The sequence below is a fragment of the Lynx rufus genome, unplaced genomic scaffold, assembly GCF_022079265.1.
Source record: "Lynx rufus isolate CCGP_SWC_20201006 ecotype Redwood Valley unplaced genomic scaffold, mLynRuf1.p SCAF_17, whole genome shotgun sequence".
In the NCBI taxonomy this organism is placed as follows: Eukaryota; Metazoa; Chordata; class Mammalia; order Carnivora; family Felidae; genus Lynx; species Lynx rufus.
In genome coordinates this window covers 45,027,131-45,053,352 of record NW_025814831.1, presented here as the reverse complement: position 1 = coordinate 45,053,352, position 26,222 = coordinate 45,027,131, and the positions used below count along the sequence as shown (strand labels likewise).

Sequence of the window (26,222 nt, the reverse complement as noted above, 5' to 3'; positions counted from 1 at the left end):
AAAAAATGACAAGACTATACACGTTTTATTTGCAGCACCCAAGTTACTGTCACATGCATTATTTCATTTGATTTTCTCAAAAACTTTGTGAGATATATAGGCAGGAAATTATTCTTATTTCACAGATGGGATAAGTAAGACAGGAACAAAGGGATTAAGTGATATGGAACTGAGGTCTCTGGCTCTTAAACTTGCCCTTTCTTTACTCTTTTAGGATGCCTTTCTTCTGCCTCAGTTTAACCTCTTTCCATGTGTCCCCGGCTCAGTGGCGATTGACAGTAAGGAGGCTGTCTTCCAGGGCTATCTCACTGTTACAAGTATGCTTCATTGTCCACAGTAACTCTGGCCTTGAGCTAAGAATGGAAAAATTAATTCTTTAATCATCTATCGTGGAGCTTCTAAAATGTCTGTCTTGATTTTACATGTTATGGTCTCGTATCTACATAGGTAACATTGTTAGGTGATTTTGTTTTTATTGTTTCAACAACCATACCTAACTCTCTAGTGATTTATTGTATCACAGAGAAGCAAAGCAAATGTTCACATCATTATCCTGATGACCTGTATGATCTGGCTTCTACCTACATCTCCAACTTAATTTTATAATACTTTCCTGCTCATTCAGTAAGTTTAGACAACATGGAGTTCATTCTGCTGCTAGTATAGGCCAAGCTCATTTCTATCTTAGGGCATTTGAACTTGCTATATCTTCTAGATGGAATATCATTTTTCCCTTGGATCTTCCACAGATTTTGCACAGGTGACTCTGTCTCGTCATAATTCAGCTATCTGCTCAAAGCCCTCCTTAAAGAGGTCTTTCCTGGTCTCCTTGGTAAGTGGAAGGAGGTAGGTATAGAATAGTATGTTTAGTGTGCTTCCATTTCTGTGTGTTTTCTTAAATATTATTTATACAAATATATACAAGGAATAGCACTGGAAAGATACACAAGAAATTGATAACAGTGGTGTCCACTAGGGAGAAGAATGGCAGGATGAAAATGGGAGTAAAACATTTTTCACTCTGTTGTATTATTTGAATTGTTTACTACCTGTATGTATTACTTATTACAATAATTAAAGCCTCTTTAAAAGAGGGGGGGAAAGGACCTATAGGGTAGCCTAAACCTAATAAATTGGAAATACAACAGAAATAAATATTTAATATTTCACTTAGATTCAGTAATTCAGTTATACAGTTCCTAGTGAAATGTGTCCTGCTTAAAAGCAATTCACCTGACAAAAAGTTAAAATTTTATTGACCACAAGTTCAACATGACCCAACCGTGTGTCTGTTTAGAAAGTGACTACCTTAACTCAACAGCAGAACGCACGTTTTTCTCAAGTACAAATAGAACATTGTCCAGGATAGGTCACACATTAGATAACAAAACAAATGTTAACAAATTTAAGGAGAGTGAAATCATATTCATATTTTTTTTCTGACCACAATGGAATTAAACTAGAAATAGCCAAGAAAATTAGAGAATTCACAAATATTTGGAAATTAAACAACATATTCTTGAATAATCAATGGGGCAAAGAAGAAATTAAAAGGAAGTTACAATATATCTTGAGACAAATGAAAATAAAAGTACCACATACCAAACTTATGGGATGCAGCAAACAGTACTAAGAGGGAACTTTATGATGATAAATGCCTATACTACAAAAGACATAGAATCTTAAGTAAACAACCTAATTCTACACCTCGAGGAACTAGAAAAAGAAGAACAAACTAAGCCACAAGTTAGCAGGAGGAAGGCAATGGAGATTAGAGCAGAAATAAACAAAATAGAGAATAGAAAAAATCAACAAAACTAAGAGTTGTTTTTTTTTTTTTTAAAACATCAATGAAATCGACAAGTCTTTAGCTAGACTAGCTAAGCATAAAAGAGAAAGACTCCAGGAAATAAAATCAGAAATAAAATAAATATTACCACTCCTTCAGAAATAAAAAGGATTACAAAAGTACGAAGAATAACTCTACACCAACCAACAGGATAACCTAAAAGAAATAGATGAATTTCTAGAAACATGTAACTTACCAAGATTGAATTGTGAAGTAATAGAAAACCTGAACAGACCTATAACTAGTAAAGAGATTGAATTAGCAATCAAAAACCTCCAACAAAGAAAATTCCAGGATGATGGCTTCACTGGTGACTTCCACTATCTATCTATCTATCTATCTATTATCTATCTATCTATCTATCTATGTATCATCTATCATTTATCAGTTATTTAATTAGGTTCTTTGTAAGAAATCTAGAACACCAATTTGTGAGGGTACACTCCATTTGTGAGAGAAAACACAAAGTGGATGTAGCCCTGAAATTGAGGAACAGCTTTGTGGGTCCACAGCTTTCTGATCAACCTCACAGTGCTCTATAATCTCATGTTTCTCCGTGTGGAAGATCTCACCTTCCTGGTGTCTGAGTTTACACAGCTTCTTCTTGAAGCAAGCATCAGTGAGATATTTGGGGATTTTTCACATTGCTGATATCAATGGTGGAGGTGCCAGGGACAGATTTCTAGTGTGTTCTACACAGAGGAACTCAGTTGAAGGCTAGCAGTCCAGTCACAGATAGCAAGCCACTGCTCAGCTGCTTCAGGAAAACCACCCTCTTGCCCCTGTGGCACCCAATGAGGATGATCAAAATGGTCCCAGGGGTGATACTAGCTTGCAGCTTCCTCACATGCTGACCGAAAGGTTTTTAGCCGTGGCTCAACAGCTTTTGAGGCACATCTTCAGTAGGATTATACCTACGCATTCTGTCACCACCAACTGGTTTTGTGACAGTAGCAAGAACCCTCCCCTTCTTTTTCTTTTCAACCCTGTATTTAGCTGCTGAATACTTCCTCTTGCACATGGCCTTTCTGGAATACATAGCTGATCGGGAATATCTGCCAATTCCTCTGACTAGGACAGGATTTCAGCTGCAGTGGGGCTTCCCCTTTTTAGGTGTTTTAGTCTTGAGGTTACTTTTTTTTTTTTTAATGTTTATTTTTGTGAGTGGGGGAGGGGCAAAGAGAGAGGGAGACACAGAATCCAAAGCAGGCTCCAGGCTCTGAGCTGTCAGCACAGAGCCCCATGTGGGGCTTGAACACATGAACCGCAAGATCATGACCTGAGCAGAAGTTGGACACTTAACTGACTGAGCCACCCAGGTGCCCCAGGTTTCTTCTCTTCAGTATTGAGCTTCTCAGCATTTCACCTGTCATCTTGCAAGATGGGAAAGAGCAATTACACTAAACATTTAAGGAATTAACATCAATTTTTCTCCAACTCTTCCAAAAAGTTGAAGAAGAGGAAACACTTCCAAACTCATTTTATGAAGCCAGTATTATCCTGATACCAAAGCTAGAAAAAGAAAAACATCAGGCCAGTATCCCTGATGCATATAGATGAAGAAATTCTCAACAAAATACTAGCAAACTAAGTTTAACAGCATATTAAAAGGATCATACACCATGACCAAGTGAGATTTATCCCTGCTGTATGAGGATGGTTTGACGCATTAGCAGAATAAAGGATCAAAATCTCATGATGCTCTTCATATGTGGCAGAAAAAGCATTTGACAAAATCTAACACCGTTTCTTGATTGAAACAAAACAAAACAAGAAAAACCTCAAACCAGGAATAAAAGGAAGTTATCTCAACATAAGAAAGACCACGTATGAAAAGACTACAGCTAATATCAAACTCAATGGTGAGAAACTGAAAGTGTTTCCTCTAAGATCAGGAACAAAAGGCAAGGATGTCCATTCTTGCCACCTCGATTCAGTTAGGCAAGATAACCAGAGCAGTTAGGCAAGACAAAGAAATCAAAGGCATCGAGATTGGAAAAGAAGTAAAATTATCTCTGCTCACAGATGACATGATCTTATATGTAGGCATGCCTAAAAGTTCTACCAAAAAAAGCCGTTAGAGGTAATAAAAGAACTCAGTAAAGTTGCAGGACACAAAATCAATATGCCAAAATTAGATGTGTTTTGATGCCCCCACAATGAACTATCTGATAAGGACACTGAGAAAACAATGCCATTTACAGTAGCATAAGAAAGAATATAATACTTAGGAAGAAGCCAAGGAGCCAAGAGTTTTACACTAAAAAGTATGAAACATCCATGAAAGAAATGAGAGAAGACACAAATGGGAAGACATCTCCTGTTCGTGGACTGGAAGACTTCGTATTGTTAAAATGTTCATACTACCTAAAACAACCTACAGATTTAATGCAATCTGTCAAAACCCCAACTTTTTAATAGAATAGAAAAAACAATTTTAAAATTCATATGGAACCACAAAGAACTCCAAAGAGCCCAAACAATCTTAAAAAGAACAAATAGGAGGTCTCACACCTCCTGATTTCAAAACATATTACAAAGCTACAGTAATCAAAACGGTATGGTACTGGCATAAAGACAGACTTACAAACCAATGGGACAGAGTCCAGGAACAATCATTCACAAATACGGTCAACAAATCTTTAACAAGGGTGCTAAGAAGACACAATGGAAAAGGAGGGTCCCCTCAATAAATGTGCTGGGAAAACTGGATATCCACATGTAAAAGAATGAAATTGGACCCTCATCTTACACCATACAAAAAAATCAGCTCAAATGGATCAAAGACTTGAATGTAAGATCTGAAACTGTAAAACGCCTAAAAGAAAACAAAGGGGAAATGTTTTATGATACTGGTCTTGGCAATGATTTCTTGGATTTGACACCAAAAAGCACCAGCAACAAAAGCAAAAATAGGCAAATGGGACGACATCAAACTAAAAAGCTTTTCCATAGCAAAGGAAATAACCAACAGTGTGGAAATGCAACCTATAGAGTGGGAGAAAATATTTGCAAACCATATGTCTGATAAAGAGTTAATATCCAAAAAACATAAGAAACTCATATAATTCAATAGCAAAAAAAGAAATAACCTAACTTAAAAGTGGGCAAAAGAACTGAATAGATATTTCTCCAAAGAAGATAAATACCAGATATATGAAAAGATGTTCAACATCACCAATTACTAGGGAAATGCAAATCAAAACCACAATGAGATATCTCACACCTTTTAGGATGTTCACTATCAACAAAACAAAACAACCCCAAAAATAGCAAATGTTGATGGGGATGTAGAGAAATTGGAACCTTTGTGCCCGCTTGTGGGAATATAAAATGGTGCTGCAATTATGGAAAACTAAAGGGAGTTTCCTCAAAAAAAATTAAAAATAGAACTAACTATATGATCTAGCAGTTCAACTTCTGGGTGTTTACTCAAAATAACTGAAGTCAGGCACCCAAAGAGATCCCCACTTTTGTGTTCATTGCAGCATTATTCACAATAGCCAAGTGGTGAGGACAACCTGTAGCTGTCCTGTAGGCCCACTGGCAGATGAACCTATAAAAAAAATTGTAGTGTATACATAAAATGAATATTATTGAGCCATAACAAGAAGGAAATCCTGTTTTATGCCATGTCATAGGTAAACCTTGAGGACAGCTTGCTAAAAACTAAGCCAGCACAGAAGGAGAAATAATGCACGATTCCACTTATACGAGGTATCTAAAATTGTCAAACTCACGGAAGTAGAAAGTGCAATGGTGGTTGCCAGGGGCTGCGAGGAAAGAGAAATGAGTTGCTGTTCAAGGAGTATAAAGTTTTGGTCGTGCAAGATGACAAAGTTAGGGAGAGCTGCTGGACAGCACTGTGTTTAAACAACACCATACAGTACTCTAAAAAAATCTGTTGAGGGTAGATCTCATGTTATGCATTTTCTACCATGATAATAAAAAGTGGGTACACCTCACAATAGCAATCAAAGAAATGCAAATAAAAAATGATCACCTGTCACATTAGCAAGGGTTTTAAAAGCTGGTGAGAGTTCCCTGAGGCAGCTCTCTCATTTACTGCTAGTTACAGTGTAAATTGGCAGGCATAACCGTTTTGGAAAACACTTTGGAAATATGCATCAAAGGGTCTTAAAAGTGTTTGTACCCTTTGATGTAATAATTTTACTTGTAGGAGTCTGTTCCCATGCAGCAATAACAAATGCAAATATGTTTATTTATAAAACCAAAATTTAGAAATCTTCCCAATGTTCCACGAGAAAGGAATGGTTAGTAGAAGCTGACATATATGATAAAACAACAAAAATGTTTATGAAGTTTATTGGCAAGAGAAAACTCACAATATAACATGAGGTAAAAACGGGGGGAGGTAACAAGCTGTATAAAGGGTGATTACAAATCATATTATCACTGCTCTGTCAAAAAATTAAAACTAAAAAAGATGAAGGAAATCCACAAAAAAATGTCATAAGGCTGTTTTCTGGGTAATGAGACTATGGATGACTAAAATAAAATAAGATTTTAAAGTCTCCTTTTACTCTTTTAAGTCTGCAAACATAAACATGTAAGGTAGAATATAGAGTGATCAGAAATTAGACTCTTTCTTCTGGAAGTACTGGAAGGTTTTTGATTGGCTTCATTCAGAGTATGGTTAAGACAAGCAAACTTCTTCACTAAATGTTTTCATTCTAACTTAAAAGAGGTAGACATCACAGGGAGAGAAATCAAGAGAACGCCTTACATTATTTATTTGTGTAGTAAACATATGGCCTTTAGTAGCCCAAGAAATAGCATCAACTCCCTGTGGGATGCAGTGAGTGGGCCATCCTCTTTAGGAGAGTAGTTTAGGAAAGATGTAAATGGAATGGCGAGCAGGGAGGGGATGGGCGGGTCTGCCCTGGCAGCTAGGTCGGTCAAACCCACCGTGGCTTTCGGGGGGTTGGCAGATGGCACAGCCAGATTGTCCCATCAGCCTGAAGCTACAAACTAAAACAGTTACATTCAAGAAGAGATAAATTTATGCTACAACCGGATTCCTAATACTAGCTAGGGACGGTAGGGGTAATGTTCCAGTGGGCTTAACTTGTGAGCAGAAAACTCCAAAAAGGATGGGCAGAGAAAGGTGCAAGCCGCCTTGCAAAGGGACATAAGTCACCAACTCTGAAAAAGTTAAGTTTATGCCCCACTGCTCTGCTCCCCTCCCATCGTTGCCATTTGATACCACGTAAAAGTGTTCCTTTACTGGGACGCCAGGGTGGCTCAGTCGGTTAAGCATCTGGCTTCGGCTCAGGTCATGATCTCGTGGTTTGTGAGTTCCAGCCCCATGACGAGCCCCATGATGAGCCCCATGATGAGCCCCGCATCCAGCCCTGCATCCAGCCCTGCATCCAGCCCTGCGTCCAGCCCCACGTTGAGCCTCCCATGGAGCTCCATGCTGACAGCTTGGAGCCTGCTTCAGATTCTGTGTCTCCCTCTCTCTGTGTTCCTCCCCCACTCACACACTGTCTCTTTGTCTCAAAAATAAAGATTAAAAAAAGAGAGAGTGTGTGTGTGTGTTCCTTTACCTTTACCTTTGTAAGTTTCCTTGAAATCAGAAAATGCAAATTTGCAGACCTTGAGCCCAATGTAGTAAAAAAAAAAAAAAAAAAAAAGTGTTTAAAAAAAATCAACTTGAATGAGTTGCGTGACAGTTGGAAATTGGGAAATTTGGCATAAAATTCCGGATATGGGTTTTAAGAAAAGTTAAATTTAGCAACAGTGACCTGTTATTGTCACACGGTAACCATTATCTGCAGAAGAGCGATGCTCATTTTAGATGGCACAGGCTCGCCAATTTGCCGCAGTCCTCACTCAGCCCATGTGCTCATTTGGATTTCCACTTCTGGCGGCTGTATACATTCCTGAGGCTTTCAGGTCTGGGAGTGATTTATAAACCTGGTCTTCAAGCCCTGAGCTGCCTAGGATAAAAGTCTCCCCTGATACAAAAACTTATTCAAAGCAACAGTTCCTAAATAATTCTGATAAAGACAGACCTGCGTCAGAACCATAAACATGCTCAAAGACATGCTGGGCGAACAGAAAGCACTGCCCTTCTGAAAATCAGGGGCACCATGGGCAGACAGGTAGAATGAAGAACCTTCGAAGACTGGGGCATCCTATGGGACACTCTCAGGCTAGTGTTTGGAACTTAGTAGGAGGTTAATAAATATTTGTTTCTATCTTCCTAAGAGCAGATGCAGAGCACAGCAAGGAGGAAATGGAGCCAGAATAGTGTAATGCAATGCACAAAAGCACAGCATGCCAAGAGAGAAGGAGGGAGGAGGTAATTGCAGCCTAGAGAGCAGTAGCAGCAACAGAACAAGCCTGGAGAAGTTAGAATGACAGGGCCAAGTACTATAATAACAGGGGACTGCATAACTATGGCATGATTCCGATAGATCTTTGCTAGTAACACTTCTACATGGTAAGTAGAAGCATAGAGTCCACAGATGAAGGTAACATTAATCAAACAAATTCAGACAGAAATTCACATCAAAACACTAGTGAGAAGACATTTAACCCGTTAGTGAAGGATTGTTGGTTTAAAGTAAAACAGAATATATATTTAAAAATACAGAGAATTTATAAAATGTGCAGAATAGCTGTATTCAGCTGAAGTATAGAATTTCTGTACTTAGCTGAAACAAGTTAATGGTTTCAGTTTTGTGTGTGTGTGTTTGGCTTACCAACGGTGTAGCTGTAGTTATTGAAGTAATTTATTTCTAAAGCCTCAATTTAAAAAATCAGTTAATAACTGAAGTAAAATTTTCTGAAGCATCATGTAACTGTAGTAATAACGTGTCAGAGAATGTTAGGCAAAGGGTGCCAAATGGCAGAGTGGAAGGTGATAGATGTGATTATTTTTTTTCTAGCCCTTTCTTAGGGTCACGGCTAATCAGTCATTGTTTATACACAAGGTAGCTTTTGCAGTATTTATTTCTTTAAATATTTAGCAGACTTGGGAGGCAGTGACTGGCAATAATATGCAGTTTCCAGCATGTTACCAGTGCTTAATAAATGGTAAAACAATAAAATCCTGCATGATGAAAAACAGCAGTGAGTACATCTATTATACCCCAAACCATATTAAAGCCATAGCATAGTGCATTGTCTACATTATGGTAATAAAGGAACATTTATATTCACTAAAAAGTTCACCCAGGTAAGTTCCTCTTAAATTTCTTAGGGTAGTGAAAGAAAGTATGAGAAAAGTGGATGGAGTATGGATTAAAAAAAGAAAAAAGCAAAAAACCCAAAAACCAACCCCCCCCTTTTTTTTTTTAATCCTGTGGAACTTTGCTGACCACAAACCGGGTAGCTATACCCTATACACTGGCAGGGTGCTCCAAGTGCCTTCAAAACTCAAAACTCCCTCTAATCCAGCACCAATTAGCAAAACCCTCCAGATTTCTAGATACCTCCAAGCTTTGAAAGACTTGATTTTGGAAGAGGAGGAGGCGCCCAGGTGCGTGTGTTACAGATGTACGCCGCTGCACAATGGCACCGAGAAAGCAAATGCTCTCTAACTCCGAGAGGAAGTTCTTTTTTTACATCTAAGGAAACCCGGGACTGCTAGGCTAGGCTTGGGAACCTCGAGGACTGCGTTTCCGGGATCCTGTGCAGTTTTCAGCAGCTAGAGAACTGGGTTGCAAGGGCTGAGAACCCCGTGCTGTAAGTTTGGGGAAGGAAGCGAGAGAAAAAAAAATAGAGCTGCTCCTTTAAGAACTTCCTTTCCCTTTTACTCTATGTTTACATAACACGGGGGCCGATCCACCGCGGGGCCCGAGGGGGGCGGGAGAGGGTGCTGGCCGCCCCACGCGCCGGAGGGAGGGGGCGCGGGGAGGGCGGGGGGCAGCGCGGCTTCGGGCGGAGGGCCGGGCGGTTCCCACCTGCCCGCGCGCCGGCGGGGCGGCTCTGCGGTCCTGCCCCCGCCCCTCCCCCGCCCGCTGCCCCCGCCCCTCCCGCGCTGGCTTTCTCCCTCCCTCCTTCCCTGGCGGGGCTCCGGCGGCGGCGGCGGCGGCGGCGGCGGCGGCGCTTGGCGCGGGCAGGTCCCCCTGCTGCCCGGTCCCATTTGTTGCCGAGTCCTGCTCGGAGCGGCGGCGGCGAGCGGAGCTCCGGGGAGCCCGGCGGGGCAGCCGCACAGCCACGACGGAGCAGCCGCGGGACTGGCCGCCCCGCGCCCCCTTCGCCGCCGTGCCCTTCCCCGGCGCGCTCACCCCGTTCTCAGGATGGGATTGTAGCGGCGGCGCGGACTCCGCGGGGATCGCGGCGGAGGAGGCGGCGGCGGCGGCCGATCGGGGCTCCATGTTTTCCCCCGGCCAGGAGGAGCACTGCGCCCCCAATAAGGAGCCTGTGAAATATGGGGAGCTGGTAGTACTAGGGTGAGTCCCGAGATCTCCGAGGCGGCGGGCGGCGAGCGCTCGGGGCTGGGTGACTGCCGGGCGCCCGCATCTCCGAGCGGGGCCAGGAGGACGGCTCGGGCGCTCTCTGGGGGCGGCTGGGGCGCCGGGGGCGGCTCAGGGGCCCGGGCGGCAGGCGCCCGGGGAGCGGTGCTCCCCATCAGCGCGCGCGGGGCGCTGCAGAGACCACCGAGACGCGCCTTCCCGGCGGAGGACGGCGGCAGCCGAGGAAGTGGCGGAGCGGGGCCGGCCCCGGGAAGGGAGGGACTGTGGCGACACCGCGCCCCGCGAGGCGCCGCGTTCAGGGACCAAGTCCCGGTCCGTACCGCGGGGGACCCCTGCTCGACTTCCCCGCGCGTCCTGGGTCGGGGAGGGCCGCTAGGGACCGGGCCAAGGCGCCACCGTCGCAGGCACCTCGCGGTGTCGGAGGAGACCCCCCAGTTGGCGAAGCTGAAAGGCCGGTGGAGCCCGGTCCCCGGGACCCCTCTGCCCCGGGGGACTGTGGTCTCGGGTCCCGGAACTCGGAGCGCGGCGCTGCGGGCTTGGCTGCCGCGGGCAGCGAGATCTGTGGGGTAGGCGTCCGCGGGTAGCGCTTTGCATATTGTTATGGTGACCGCCGCGGGTAGCCGCAGCCGGGGGCTGTGAACTGTCTGTGACCTGGGCGGGCAGGCCGGCCCTCCGCTTTCCCAGCCGCCAGTGTCCGCGGGTTGGGGGTGGGGGGGCAGGGACGCGGCTGCGCCTGCCGGGGCCCCGGGGCGCGGGGCCGCATCCCCTCCGTCCCGGGCCGCGGCCTCGCTGATGTGCTCCTGGCGGCGTGGAGCTCGCCCGCCTCGGCTCCCTCTCCGCTTGTGAAAACCACATTTTGAAGATAGTAATTATCCACAATCGTTAAACGGCAGCAATTAGAGACTTCATCTACTTCCTGAGTTTCCTTGTGACATTTCTATTGTTTACCCTTAATAAGCCGGGAGAGAGGCTTCGTAGGATTAAAGCAGGATAAAGTGGGCAGTGAAAGGGGAGCAGAATGGGGAGGAGGGAAGTGCAGGAAACTCGGGAGAGGAAGCAACTTGGATTTAATATTTAGGAGGAGAAAGGATTATTTTCTCCTTTGGATGTGTCACTCCTGGGAACCGCGCTTTTGTCCTCTCTCTTGAAAGACCTGTGTTCAGACCGTCATCTGTGCTGATAGGTAAGCTTCTCACACATATGAAGAGCCACGGGTATGGAAAAACTCAGGGAACTCTGAAAAACGTGTTTTGATAACTGAATGCCTTGAAGTGTGGGCTTAAAAATAATTTTGAAGAGAATTTTTAAGAGAAGCTTCCAGACACAGTACAGCTGGAAGTTGTCTATTCCTCCTCACTTTGTTGCTACAGTTGCTACAGTATTAAGTGGAATAATATTGGAAATCTCATTACCTATTTTGAAGTTTGCAGATAAGCGGTTTTTGTCACCTGCATCTGAATTGTGCTGAAAAGACAGATGTCAGGGTTCACCGGAAGGAGGGCGGAATGAGGGAGAAAGCAGGAGGTTAGCTGGTCTTATGTAACTTCAGCCCAACCTAATTTTGTGGAGTTTGATTTTGTTTGTGTGTCTGGCTTCAAAGCATGTTTAACATACTCTGTGAACCTGACAGGAAAGATTAACTTATGCCAGAACTTTATTTCATTATTTCCTTTTGAGGAAATCATTGTTGAGATGTTTCAGAGAAGCAGCGTGTGAGTGGGCCTGGAGAGGTTTTGTGTTTCTAGCTGGAAGTGCAGGGCATTCCAAAGCCGTGGAAAGGATTTATACCCAGGATTGTCTTGGTATCATAGGCTTACTCTAAAGTAGGCTATGTAAATGCATTACTCATTGCATGTGCTTTGTCCCTGACTAATGGTTTTCCAGGAGACACTAAGTATGACATAGTTGGCACTTGAATATTTTGGACCAGACGCTCGGCAGTTATATGTGCACCTATTATGTGCCAGCACTGCTTAGGCATTGAGGATCCAGCAGTGAACAAGGAGCTTTCATTTTAGTGTGGAGGGACAGGGTAAGCAGAAACAAACGAGTAAACAAATGGATTATAAATGACAATGTCAGGTGTTGCCAAATTCTCAACAGAAGGAGGTTAACTTAGGGAATATCTGCCCCAGGTAGGTATTGCTTTCTTTAGCTAGGGGGTCAGGGCAGGTCTCTCTGAGGAAGTGAAATGTGAGTTGACATCAGACTACTGAGAAGATACTGGTCAGGTTTTTGAATACTTGAGAAGAATTGTTCTTTTCTTTTTTTCCTTCTTGCTTGCTTTCTTTCTTCTTAACTTCCTTCCTTCGTGACTGCCTGCTTGCTTGTTTTCTTTTCTTTTCTTTTCTTTTCTTTTCTTTTCTTTTCTTTTCTTTTCTCTTTTCTTTTCTCTTTTGTTTTCTTTTCTTTTCTCTTTTCTTTTCTTTTCTCTTTTCTTTTCTTTTCTTTTCTCTTTTCTTCTCTCTTTTCTTTTCTTTTCTCTTTTCTTTTCTTTTCTCTTTTGTTTTCTTTCTTTCTTTCTTTCTTTCTTTCTTTCTTTCTTTCTTTCTTAGTAGATTTCTGACTCTCTAGAAATATTAAGTACATTGAAGAATGCTGGGGAAATAGTGAGTAGTAGGTAGACTTTAACAAGACCCTTACTTGGCTCAGTCGGTTAAGTGTTTGACTTCAGCTCAGGTCATGATCTTGCAGTTTTTGAGTTCGAGCCCCACATCAGGCTCTGTGCTGGCAGCTTGGAACCTGGAGCCAGCTTCTGATTCTGTGTCTCCCTGTCTCTCGGCCCCTCTACTTCTCACGCTCTGTCCCTCTCTGTCTCAAAAATAAACATTAAAAAAAAAAAAGAGAGACCCTTACTAATTCATATCCTATCCATCGGATTCAAGACAGTGCCTCTTAAAACAACAATAACAATCAAACATCAACTTTGCATATCTGATCATCTGGGATGTAAATATTGGTAAAGAATTTCTAGTAGGTTTTCTTATTGATAAAATTAGTGTTGATGTCTAAAAATGACCAGTAGTGATATTGATGGAAGCTTTTGCCTATAAAACACAGTGCTTTTTTTTTTTTAAGCTGTTGTGTAACTACCTTTTTGTTTTCCTCTAAATTTCTCCTTTTTTCTTTTCTCTTTTAAATTTCATGGTAAAATGTTAGTGAGAAATCCTGGCAAGCAGACTGAGGAACTATATATATGTATATATGTGTATGTCTATATATGTGTATACTTGTATATGTATGTGTGAAGAGGTTTATATGTATAGCTATTTGCATATAGCTATATGTCTAAATCCATATGCAAATATGGGTCTTTTCACATACTGTACAGTACTAAGAGAATTGCCAGGTAGTTAGGATGTTAGTTGGGTCATCACCTTTTTGGTGGATTAATGGAATTTCCTTATTTCTTGATTCCAGCCAATGAATGTGTCATGCCACCACCCCTTGTTGTGCCCATTACGTAATTCAGAGTAGAGAAAATGACTAGTCTAACCGTCAGGTCTTTCTTGCTATTCCTTTTAAGCCTAAGTTGGGGAAGTGTGTCTGGACTTGAGAGTGTAGTGGAGAGAGCATAAAGGTACAGTCAGGAGACCAGGATTGAATCTCTGCTTTCTTGCCAACCAGCGTTGTGACTTTGGATTAGTCTTCTACCTTCTCTGTCTAAAGTGATAATGAAACATGATTGGATTAGGTGATCTTTAAGGGCCCTTCCTGGTGTATACCCTGTAATACTGTTCCTTGGTTTAGTGTGGAAAATGCATAGTTAACATTCTGTGTGTTAATTTTGAATATTCTTAAGGTGATGGTGCTAGAATTCTAATGGGAACTGACTTTAAATAGCAGAAAAGACCAACGCTGTGATTACTTTTTTTGAAGTAGATATGTGCAAAACAGGGTTTTTAAAAAAGGTGGTAATGGTATGCGTATATTTGGCTCATTGGTGTTTGATTATATGTTAAGACATTCAGATTTGGTACGACTTTCTGTTCCAAACTTAAGCAAGGCAATAATGTTTTGAAATTAATCTAAATAGGCTACAAAAGCCAGCATAAGGAAGAGATAATCCGAAGATAGGATTTTAGACCTGGAAGGGACCTGCGAGGTCATGGTGTGTGTTTAGCCCTTTTATTTTACTAACGAAAAAGAAACTGAGGCTCCAGAAAGGAAGGAGATTTGTTCAAGTTCACAATTGAGCTGGATCACTGCATGCCGGGTCACTGTTTTCCCACTTCAAGGCAGACTCCAGCAGTGCTGTCAGTTTCTCAAAGCTTCAGACTTTTTGTAACTTGCATGGGGGAAACTGAATCCCTTTCTGGATTCAGTTTGAAGCGTGCAGCTCTCTTGCTGACTCAGGACCCATCATGGTTTTTTGGAAAAATATTGCACAGTTGAATGGATAATCTGTTTTCCCAGGCTTTATTTTTAATTTGATGCTTCACCAGATATATTTTTATTGGCTCTCCCAAAGCCAACCAAGGGGTTTTAGGGTCCTTCAGGAAGCCCTTGAACTTGGATGGGGGCGGGATGCATCTCTATTTTCACTATAGTCAGATTGAAATTTAGCATTTCATGAGTACAGGCAACAAATAGAACTGCTGCTAGATTTGTTATTTGGTGCATTAATACAGAACTGCATACATTATCGTCTCATAACTTAAAACTGTCTTGATAACTAAGTATAATTATTTTCACTTGTAGTCCTTTGTATTTTATTTTATGCAATTAAACCATTTTTCTGAGAAGGGCTCAGTAGGTTTTACCAGACTGCCAAAGGGATCCTTGGCATCTAAATGGGTAAAAACCTCTACAAATGTGTACTTCTAAACATGACTGAAAATGAAGTATTTTAGTGGAAACTCATCAAGGTCTTCAAAAGGCTAAAAGGTCAGGGATGGGTGGGGGGATCTGCCTTTTTTCCTTTGGACGGCGCAGCATTCTGTCAGATAAGACAAAGCACACTGTTGCTTGAACAGTTTATGGTCTTTGTTTTTTTAAACAAGCAGCTCCAGATTTCTATATGCTGTTTGTGTTTTAACTTTGGCGCTTTGCCTTGACTACCCCTCCCTTCGGTAGTAATAAGAAACCTTAAGATATACCCTAATACTTTTCCTTTTCTCGTCCCCTCTCTCTAATTTGGGCCCAAAGACTTCAAACGCTAGTATCCTTTATAAAGTTAAAGGTCTTTTTGTTTTTCATAAATAAAACAAAATCTTTACTGCCACTCAGCGTGTGGGGTGATCTGAAGAGCTCAGATCTGTTCGTGTGGATGGAGTGTCTAATTCTGTAGGCTATTAAGGGTCATGATGTTACTAGCTTTGGGTTGCTATATTTTGCTTTACTAACTTTAGCCTTGTTTGGAGTATGTGGCTGTCTGTGTGGTTTCTCGTCTGGCTCTCTCAGATTTATTTCTCTTTTTAACACATCCAGGTTGACACCTTTGTTAGGACTTCGCATTTTTGGTTGTATTTCATCATGTGATCAATATTTGGGGATGCTTTATATAAACAGAAATAAAACCAGGCTGATCGAGAGCCCAGCAACTTTACCAAACATATTTTGTCCAAGAGGTAAAACACATACGCACAAAACACCAAAAAGCCAAAAACATACCAGTTGCCGATTTTGAGGGAGACCAGTATTGTCACGCTGGTGCAGTGAGTTTATATCGCTGTGCAGGGATCAGCAACACAGCCTCCTGGAAGTAAGCATGTGGGGCTGTGGGCTGGCTTTTGACTGGAGACAACAGCAACTTGGTGGACCTCATTGGTACCGGAGAAAAATAACTGAAAAGGAATTTTTAACGTCGTTTGCTTTAAAGAAAGGTTTCTCCTGGGGCGAGCAGAACCTATGTTATAGAGAACGGTGAGGGTAAGAATGAGTCAGTTATTAGTTCTTACTGAGTGTATTGTCATTTCAGCTTCTGGAAAATAAAATGATAAGAGCAGAAAGTGCTTCATGTTTCGTAGCTTTGTCTTAATCAGCTATTCTCAACCACTGTCTCAAACGACCTCATTTGTGATGATCAGTTTTGAGTTATGTGTCCAGTAACTTATGACAAGTAATAGAGTGTTGATGTTTCAAATGACTCTGAGATGTCTCTTTAATAATGCCATTTTTTGTACCCACTTGCATTCTGATACGTTTTCTCAAATGGGAGAGAAAAGGGGTGGAGCTACATGGGGCAAGCCAGGAATTTATTCATTCAACAAATATTTATTGGGTGTCTTCTCTTCCAGGCACAGGGGAGTGAGACAGGGCGATCGCATTCCCTGCCCTCGTGAACTGCTGTCTTACTCTTGTCACAGCTCCTTAGTGAACAGCCATTGCCAATATGTTGTTCGTTTATTTAGCCTACGAGTATTTGAGCATCTACTCATGTGGGATGCCGTGCTTGGCACTAGGGGATGCACTGATGAATGAGACTGGTACAGTTCCTGCTACTTTGGAGCCTGTAGTCCCGTCAGAGACATAGAAGGCAGTCTGCAGAGCAGAGGGTCACCTAACACTGTGCCGGAGGAGGAGAGCATGGCCAGGAGGAGGGAAGAGGGAAAGAATGCTCTAGGCACTGCGAACTAGGATTGGAAGACCCAGAGGTGAAGTGTGCATGCTCCTATAAGGAAGGGGGAAAGCCCTGCGTAACCACAAAGAGTGGTTGACTGAAATCACAGGTGAGGCTGGGGGCAGACATAAAGTCATTGGACTTAGTCAATGACTGGGTCCTTAGAAAGATTTTGGGCCTTATCCTAAGGGCATGGGAGCCGGTAGCAGGGTTTTCAGCTCTGAAAGGGGAGAGTGGAGAAGGCACTTTCACAAAGGGGGGATGCAGCCTTGGGAGAGGGAAAAGGAGGTGCAGGGAAGAGCGGACTCCAATGTAAGCCAGCTGGCAGCTGTTTGGGTTCTAGATTCTGGTTCCTGTCCCTTGTGAGACCCAATTGCACCCCCTGCCCAGAGCTCTGTGTGTTTGGCTCTTCGTTCAGTGTCGAAAGTTCTGATGGGGAACCCGCACTGCCCTAGCACTGCCGCAGACCGAAGCCGAAGCCGGGGAGATAGAGGACACCCGGGCAGTGGGGAGCTTACCTTTTAGTGGGAGGGGTGGGCCCTGTGCGGGAGCCAGCAGACACATAGCTAAAACATGCCATTTCAGAGGGTGTTATGGGGAAAAGAAAGCGGGAGAAGGGGGAAGAGAGTGAGCAGGTTGGCGTAGGGGACTAGCAGGGTGAAGAGCTAGGGATAAGGCCCTTGGAGGCCTTTGGAGGCTGAATAATCAGCAAGGGCTTTTCTGAGAAAATAATCCCGAGTCCTCTGAGAGCACCCACATTTTTCAATTTTTATTTACTGTTTTCTGTTTAAGCCACCCTGGGTGGGTTCCTGTCTTATAGCCAAAGCATTCCGAGTATTATATTAGCTAAGGATGCAGAGTACATAAACAGACTACCAAAGGGAAAATAGAAGTGAAAACAAATATAAGGACATGTGTCTAACATCCCTAGACACAAACGCGGTTCAGTCCACTGTGCTGTTGCCGTGTGCCCAGACTGGTGATGGCATTCCACTAGTGTTCGTTGAAATTACCTGGCTTTCCCTTAAAGTTTGCCCCTGGAGGGCGGAGACCCCCACCTCTGCCTGCCTTGGAGTGCCAGGCACACCTTTTCAGGTGTATGCTAGGTACTTAGCCGGTACCTGGAAGGAGTGGATTTCCGTGACATCTCCAGTGCCCCCGCTCACTTGGCACAGAGGAGTCCCGGGGCTCAGGGAAGGATTTTGGATTTGGAAGGAACACTGCAGTTCTGTAGCACAGCTGCACTGTGTAAACAACCCTCCCAACCGTAAGGGCCCACAATAAAGGCTCCCTGCAATACTAAACACCCACTTTACTGACATCAGATATTCCATTTCAACTTTTGTTTGTTTCTCTTTCTGTCAGTCACCTAACAGTCATTTTGTCACCTGCAGAAAGTTCTGCCTTGAAGGGAAGCAGGCCATCTGTTCTGATTCCCCCAGCTGCTCTGAGCTGCATTGCAGTGCGCTGTGGTGGCGTTGAAAGGCTGTGGTCATTAGTGCCTGTTAATGATGGCTGGCAGCACTATGGAATACAAGCCTCTCGGACGACAAACCTAATAAATATGCATCAGGGGTATTTTTCAGCGTCAGGTTTAAGACTACTGCAAGTCGTTCTTGATTGAGGTTTTATTTCCAGCCATCCACATAATGCGTCTCACTCTCAAACATTTAACTGTTCGTTCCCTGCTTTTGTGCTCACGCAGGATCTCCTTTTAGGATAAGAATCATTATTTCAAGCTTTGTACTTCCGTTCTAATTGGTGCTAGCCTAACAGAATCCAACCAAAGCAGGCAGTTGTGTGTTTGGCTTCTGAGCTGTTGGGCTAAAACTGCTGTTTACTATTACCAGGGGCCCCTGCTCTTTTCCCATCCATACCTGGAATTCTTGTGCTTCCTGCTATGTGGTTAGAGAGCACTCTTCACAATCAGAACTTGTGAGGGATAAGCAGTTAGGATTTCTGGAGCACTTAATTGATAAACTGATTACCTTGAGGAGGGGCCCTTATTGCACAGGGACCATAGACACAAAAGAGTGTGTTTCACACCAGATCCTGGAAAATTACACAGACCAGGTCTGTGCGGTAGTACATTAGGTTACACTACCATTTGGGTGCTTTCGTTAGTACATTGCCCATGGATAGAATTCAGAATTGGAATCTGTACTGTTGGTTTTTTTGGTAAAGATTAGTCTTTATTTTTGAGAAAGAGAGAGACAGAGACAGAGAGGGAGACACAGAATCCAAAGCAGGCTTCAGACTCTGAGCTGTCAGAACAGAGCCCGACGCAGGGTTCGAACTCATGAACAGCGAGTTTGTGACCTGAGCCAAAGTCAGATGCTCAACCAACTGAGCCACCCAGGCGCCCTGGAATCTGTACTTTTGCTCTGTAGCGATATCTAAGGTAAACAGGAAAGTTATCGTACAGAGAGCCATGATTTGTCAGCATGTTATGCTTTCACGTACCAGAGCTCTTTCATTTAATAAGCATTCATTTGTTTGGCCCTTTAATCTGTCCAATGAAGCACTGTACCTAACGGCCATGTCGTTGAGGTGGACGTTACCCTGCTTTCCCAGCCGGTCTTGTAGTCAGCTGGAGATCAGGTAAGAGAACTCAGGGTTTTGACTTCATTCCATGCTCTTCCCCTGTTGTCTTCAAATATGGCCGGCAGTGGTTCCCCATGTGTCCTTGTGTGCGTGCACTGGACCTCTCCTTCAGGAGGCCAATCCCCACCGCTCAAATCTGGGCTGGTTTGGTGATTCGCTTTGACCAGTCCACCTGAGGGAAGTGATACTTTGTGACTTGTGGATGTTGCTGTAAGGGGGTGTTGTAGCTTCCGGTGTTGTCCTGTTAGTTTGCTAGAGCTGCCATAACAAAATACCACAGACCTGGCGCCTTAAACAACAGAAGTTCATTTCCTTGCAGTTCTGAAAGCTCGATGTCCAAGATTAAGGTGTTGGCAGGCTGGGTTTCTCCTGAGGCCTCTCTGCTTGGCCTACAGATGACCATCTCACTCTGTGTCCTCAGATGGCCTTTTTCTCTGTGTGCCCACCCCTGATGGTCCTTCCTTTTCTTATAAAGACACCAGTCCTACTGGATTAGGGCCCACCCATATGACCTGATTTCACTTTAATTACCTCTCTAAAGATCCTGTCTCCAAATACAGCCACATTCTGAGGTGTCCTGGGGTTAGGACTTCAACATATAAATTCAGTCTATAATGCCCTCTTAGAAGGCAGCCTCCAGATGGAGAAGCTGATTGCCTTGCTGGGGACTGTGGCCCTGGCGGGTGAGGGATTACAAAAGGGCAGTGGGCCTGGCCAACCTTCAGCCATTCTAGCCACGCAGCTGAGGCAGCTGGCCTGGGAGTGAAGCTGTTTTAGACCCTTCAGCCCATCAGGCTGCCCAGTCCACACCACGTGGAGCAGAGATGAGCCGTTTCCACCAAGCTTTGCCCATATTAAGGAACTGTGGGTGTCCGTTGTTTTAAGCCACCACATGTTGGGGTGACTTGTTACACAGTGGCAGACAATTCGGACACCACAGTACTCCGTTGCATGTGGCTCTGCTGTCAGACCTGACAGACTAATGTGAAATAACTCACTGGTCTTGTGTTTTGTTTCTGATTATTTTAATAAGCACGATTTCAGCCTTTTGGATGAGTTATTCCAGAAATCAAGTACCGCATGGTCTGAAAATCTTAGCTAACAAAAGCATTTGTGGAATAACTTTATCATGTGTAAGTCATCTGTGAGTCTCCCTGCATTCGATAATCTCCATAATCAGTATTATCTCCTGAAATTCAGTGAGAGCACGGCAGGTGAAGAATGGCCCCCGCTTTGCTGAGAACCGTGCCTCTGGTACACTCGAACAGAAGTCGCTTGAACCCAGGGAGCTAATGCATGACACAGATTTTCAGGCTTTTAAAGGCCACCTGACATGAAATAATAGAACCAACAGAGATTTGAGTGGGGGAGGTAATCTATACTAGCATCCTGCAGGTACAGGGCGATGGATGGGCCTGAAGAATGTTTTCACGCTGCAGTCGGGCGGTGAAGTGACAAGGTGAAAAGCTCATTTCTGTCAGTTGTACCTGTCTGTGGCTGTCAGCCATAAGACAGAAGCACAGTTCCTGAAATACTTCACGTGCCTCATTCACGCCGTGGAGACCCATCATGTGCCGGGTCAGAGGCAAGCAGTGGCGAGAGATCACTCTGGCGTGCACGGTCTGGGGTGGGCCCGTGGACTTGCGACAGAAAGGGACAAAGAGTGGCGGCAGCCACACTGGCAGCCACCTGTGTGGTCCTCACTCCACCACACCTCTAGAATCCACCAGTTACCACCTCCAAATTGAGCCCATTGCTGGAGAGAGAGAGAGAGAGAGTCCTGTAGTAGCTGACGTGAATATAACTTCGTGAATTTCCCTAAATGCTCTTTAGGGAATTTTAACGTTTGCCATGTTTTATCCGAGGGACTGAAACATGTAAAGTTCAGAGTTTTGCATTCAAAATGTATAAACTAAGTGTAAAAGAAATTTAAATTTCTAAACGATCTGTTTTGTAAAAAAACTGCTATAATTCTGTGGTTTTTAAAGTTTAACGCTACGCGAAGACTTTTGGGATACCAAATATAGAGATAGATGCGTTTTACTGCATGTGTTTACTGTACGGATCTATTTAATTAAAAATGGGAGCCCCTGTACCTAGTAGAAATGAAGCACTTATAAACATACACACTAAACGTTAAGCACTCAGTAAGGGTGAGTCGATGCTGTTGTTGTTGCTGTTTTGATGATGCTGATGATTTCATGTTGAGGAGCCCACATAAGGAAATGCCCTCCAGGGGCATACGACCCGAGGTCAAGACGAATAACTTAGCAACAAACCATACACGGTGTAGAGGAGGGGTAGATGGAGGCAGCTGTTTTTTCAGACGCACTATGTGCCAGGTTCCATTAGGTGTTTTGCTTGGTCAGTCCCAGGAATTAGATTTTATTGGTGGAAAGTGAGGCCCCTTGGAGGAGCCAAGATGGCGGAACAGCATGGAAGCTTTTTGTGTGTCTCGCGTCCATGAAATACAGCCGGACCCACACTAAACCATCCTGCACACCTAGAAAACCGATTGGAAGATGAACACAACAATCTGCACAACCTGGAAGTGAGGCCCCGGTTCAGGTCACTCGCCTCATCAGTGGCAGGGCCTGGCTGGAAGGTGGGTCTGTACATGTTGCTCTGAAGCTTTGCTTTTTTCCTCCAGGGTGAGGTCAGAAGACCGAAAGATTGGGAAAGATATCCTGGAGGCGGTGACCTGGGAGCAGAGCTTTGAAGGGCGACCTGAGGTTTTAGAGGGCAGTAGTAGTAAAGGCATAGGAGTGTTTGGCTAGAGGCTGAAGTGCCCAGGGAAGGAGAGAAAGTTGGAATACCATCAGCTAGTCAGCAACTACTCACGCTGGGGATCCGGTGGGCAATAACTGCGTGGTCCCTGCCTTCATGGAGCTTATAGTCTACCACAAAAGGGGGACCTGACACAAATTAAGCCTGGCAGGGTGCAAGCAAGCACAGGGTTTCACGGGCGAAAACTTGGGTTTGTGCAGAGGGAAGGATTCCATTTAGTCTGCGATGAGGGGGGTGAGTAAGAATTAGCCAAGGGTCCTGGGGGAGAGTGGTGTGTATAAGACACATTTGGAAGCTGAGGAGCTGAGAGACATCCGGTGAGTTTGGAAATTAGGGGGTTGGAGGGCCAGAGTGACGAGATGGACATGATGGGAAGGGTGCCGTGGGCCCTGTAAAGATTCAGGCCTCCGGGGATTGGGAAGCCTTGACGTTCGGGTGGTATTCCGTGTCTTCTGAGCAGTTGCCTTAAAACTCTGAGGAAGGATTTCCAGCTGGGTCTGCATTTTCTCTTGTAGATTATTTCCCCCTCCTTTGTCTCCAAGGGACAGTGGCTTGTGCTGCGTCTAGCGATGAGAGACGGCGGTGGTGGGATACAGTGAGCGTTCAGTCACTCAGGAGTGTGTTTGGAAAACTTGGGCAGGACCCATGCACGTTTTTGTTTCGGACCCCACTCGTCAGAGCAGATCCCAGAACCTTTACACACTCAGCCAACTGTCCTCTGCAGCCTCGCTTTCCCTCAACGCCCAGGTGATGGCCATCCCTGTGCATCGTCTCCCCGGTGGAGGGGACCTGCAGCCCATGGCCATCCTTTCCTGGCCCCCCAGGGAGCCCTCGTGTGCCAGCCTTCCAGCGAATCACCCTCAGGGAGTAAACTGGTGCTCTTGCTTCAGGCTGTTACTGCAGCTCAGGGTCTTGGCTGTCTCCGGCTGAGCTGTGCCAGCAGCAGAAGTGGGGGGATAGCTGGGGCCAGCGTCGCCCATGGAACAGCCCCTCTGCTGGTGTGTTGATCCTGCTGCTGGGGGCAGAGTTTTATTCTTGCAGTAGGTGTGGGCTCTCTGGTTTCTGCCCAGTGCTTGCTTTGCTCTCCCATCACTCCCATGTCCACTTCTGCCTTGCCTTCAGGGAGCTCTGCACCTTTTGAATTGAAATGGAGGTCCCCATCAGACCTTAAAATCATCATTAAAGAGGCAGCGTCAGGATCTGAGCTCTTTCTTTTTTTTGCGCGTGGATGAGAAAATTCCGGCTGGTTCTTTCTTTGGGGGAGGTGCACAGAGTGCTGGTGCATTTGGTCGTGACAGTGATGTCTCAGTAGCCCGTGTTAAGTGCTTACTGTTAGTCGGTCCTGTGCAAAGTGCCCCTCATGCATTTAAGTTCTGACCGAGGCAGCTGCATATTATCACTCGTCATTTTATAGATGAAGAGCTTGAGCCATGCTTGCTGTGAGGAGCTTGTCTTGGATCGCTGGATCGCTGTCATGTGATTCAAACTCAAGGCTTTCTGACTCCAATACCCTTGTTCATAAACCCTGTCTCTATGTGTGTGTGTTTGTGCAGTTTTGCACCTTATTTATTTAGATAGTGTGTGCACCCGCAGAGGAGGGGCAGAGAGAGAAGGAGAGAGAGAGAATCCCAAGCAGGCTCCCTGCCGCCAGCACAGAGCCTGATGGGGCGCTTGAACTCACAAACTGAGATCATGACCTGAGCTGAAATCAAGAGTTGGACACTTAACTGAGTCACCCAGGTACCCCTATTTGTTTTCTAACCAAACCCTTTCCGTACTGCATATTCTCATTAAACGCAGTGATAAACCTCACTCATTTAATGAGGTTACCAGTAAGGTTAATTTTTTTTTTTAATGTTTACAACTGATATGAACTTTTTGGGTGGAAAATTGCCTACGTATGTGCTTTACCCACTTATGTATTATGTTCCTAATGTATTTCCAAAAAAACCCCAAAACAATGTGATCTCTAGGGAATAAAAACATGCATCCTCCTATTTGCCTTCTTATTTGCCTGAACATATTGCAGTTAAATTCAAGAAAGACTGGCGTTTATAATCCAAAATAATTCTAAGTTCATTTCTCTAGTTTTAAAGCCACTTTGTCAAGTTATTCTTCTTTCCTTGAGAAAAAGCTCTTTAATCCCGTTAGCTGTGGCATGCACTCCTGAAGGCTTTCTTTTTTCTTTTGCTATTGTTGATGAAAACGTAGGCTAGCATTTATATTTTGTTCATAGCTTGGAAAAGGGGCTTCAAGCCCTTGTGCTCTCAAGTAAAGGTCTGTTTGTGCTTAGATACTAATGTTGCTGCGCGTTGGTGTTTCCTTCCCTGTCTGCTGATCTTCCTGTTAGTATTGATTAAGCGAAAAGACCCGCACAGCTTCCCTGCATCTCCTCACTAACAGGACCTAATACAAGGCGCTCCTGCAGCGGCACTGCTTTAGCTAATCCGAGAAGTATTGGCCAGCAGGAGTCCAGGAAAAGTGCCTTTTATTTGCTATTCTAAGTGTTAACTTAGACCAGATGCCAACTTGAAGGCTTTGATGAAATTGTTGGCTTAGACCCTTCTGGAAGCTGGTGAAGCTTTATGCTGTACAGTTTCAACCTTCCTGTGAGGGCAGTTAAGCCTTTTTGGTCACAGATGTGGTGAGGTGCGTACGACCCAGAGTTTCTGAAAACAAAACAAAACACAAACCGAAAACAACAACAAAAAACGTTCTTAACTAACAGGCGTCCTAAGATATCAGGGGGTAAAATACAAAAGGACAAATACAGCATCTTGATAGGTGATATTAGATATTATGTGGGGGAAAAGCAGACACTTGGAAGCCCTGCAGGAAAGTAATCCAATCAGGAGGTTCTGATAATGTAATAAACTGCACAAGGGTGAAACTTGTGGTTTACGCACACTGGAATGTCCTTCAGTTGAATTTATTGTCTTACAGTGGTTGTCTGCCCGTGTTCTACTGTTTTAAATATTAAAAAATAACACAACTCACATTGTCCCCAGATGGGAGACAAAAGACACAAATCTTCATCACCTTAATAATTTGTGGGCCCTCCTTCCCACTACCTCCCCCGCCCCCAGGCTTCTAGTGGGCTATTGGTTGGAATTCCTGTCCCACATAATGAAGCCTACAGACTTCGGGTTGTATAAGAAGTAAAACTGCTCCTCAACAGTGCCAAGTATAGTTTAGCTATGGTGACAAGCCTGCGGGCTTCTTTAGCTCAAGGGGCCCCCCTGGAAGAGAAGAACCTGGCTCCGCTCTTAACCCATGCTTCAGGAACAGCTGTGGAGAGTTGCTCCTTCTCTGGGAGGTGGCGAGGAGGGCTGAGCAGGGGGCTTTCCCCTTAGCTGCTTCTCCCGGCTGCTGTGCAGTTTACTGACCGCAGGAGGCAGCAGGAACTTGGGGTCCCTTGCATGGTGTGGGAGGCTCCCAGGGGGCCCCAAGCCCCTGCCAGATGCTCGGTTGCAGCAGGAGTCAGAGGATGGACTATCATCTCCATCAGAGAAGTGGGGAAGTAGAGATGGCCACAGATCAGTGACTCCTGTGAGCCTTCATAGCCAGGAAAGGATTTTGAAGCTCAGGAATTGGAATCCGGATCTCAGATTCTCAGAAGCTTGTGTGTATTCCATTTCTCAAAGCCTGTAACTCACATCACATCCTCACATCTGTAATAACTTTTGATAACCACCTGAAGGGTCACATTAAGGGTGTAAGTCTTTGTATTTGCGTTAGGTTCTGAAGTTGTGATTATAATGAAAATTCTGGCGAGGCTTCCCAGGACCAGCTGGGAAGGGTGGACAATGGTGCTGGCGACAGCCCTGCAGGGAGCTGGCCCCTCCTCACTGCCTGACGGCTTTGCCTGCTAACCCTTCCCTTTCTGCTCCTCTCCTTCAGGCCCAAGGAAAGGGTCAGAGGAGGCCTGCCCTTGTTTTTCCTGTTACCTCCATTCAGATCAAATTCAGAC

General features: G+C 44.5%; 1 protein-coding gene and 1 pseudogene across 1 annotated transcript in view; one reads left to right on the top strand and one right to left on the bottom strand.

Annotated features, from left to right (window-relative positions):
* Positions 1-2,265: 2,265 nt before the first annotated feature.
* Positions 2,266-2,984, bottom strand: LOC124512615 (60S ribosomal protein L6-like; annotated as a pseudogene).
* A 6,942-nt stretch (positions 2,985-9,926) lies between these two features.
* Positions 9,927-26,222, top strand: part of PELI2 (pellino E3 ubiquitin protein ligase family member 2) — a 197,163-nt gene continuing 180,867 nt past the window's right edge. Inside the window, exon 1 of the mRNA XM_047079598.1 lies at positions 9,927-10,275. Within this exon, the coding sequence (XP_046935554.1) occupies positions 10,199-10,275 (77 nt within the window). The 5' untranslated portion in view covers positions 9,927-10,198. The remainder of the gene's footprint in view (positions 10,276-26,222) is intronic.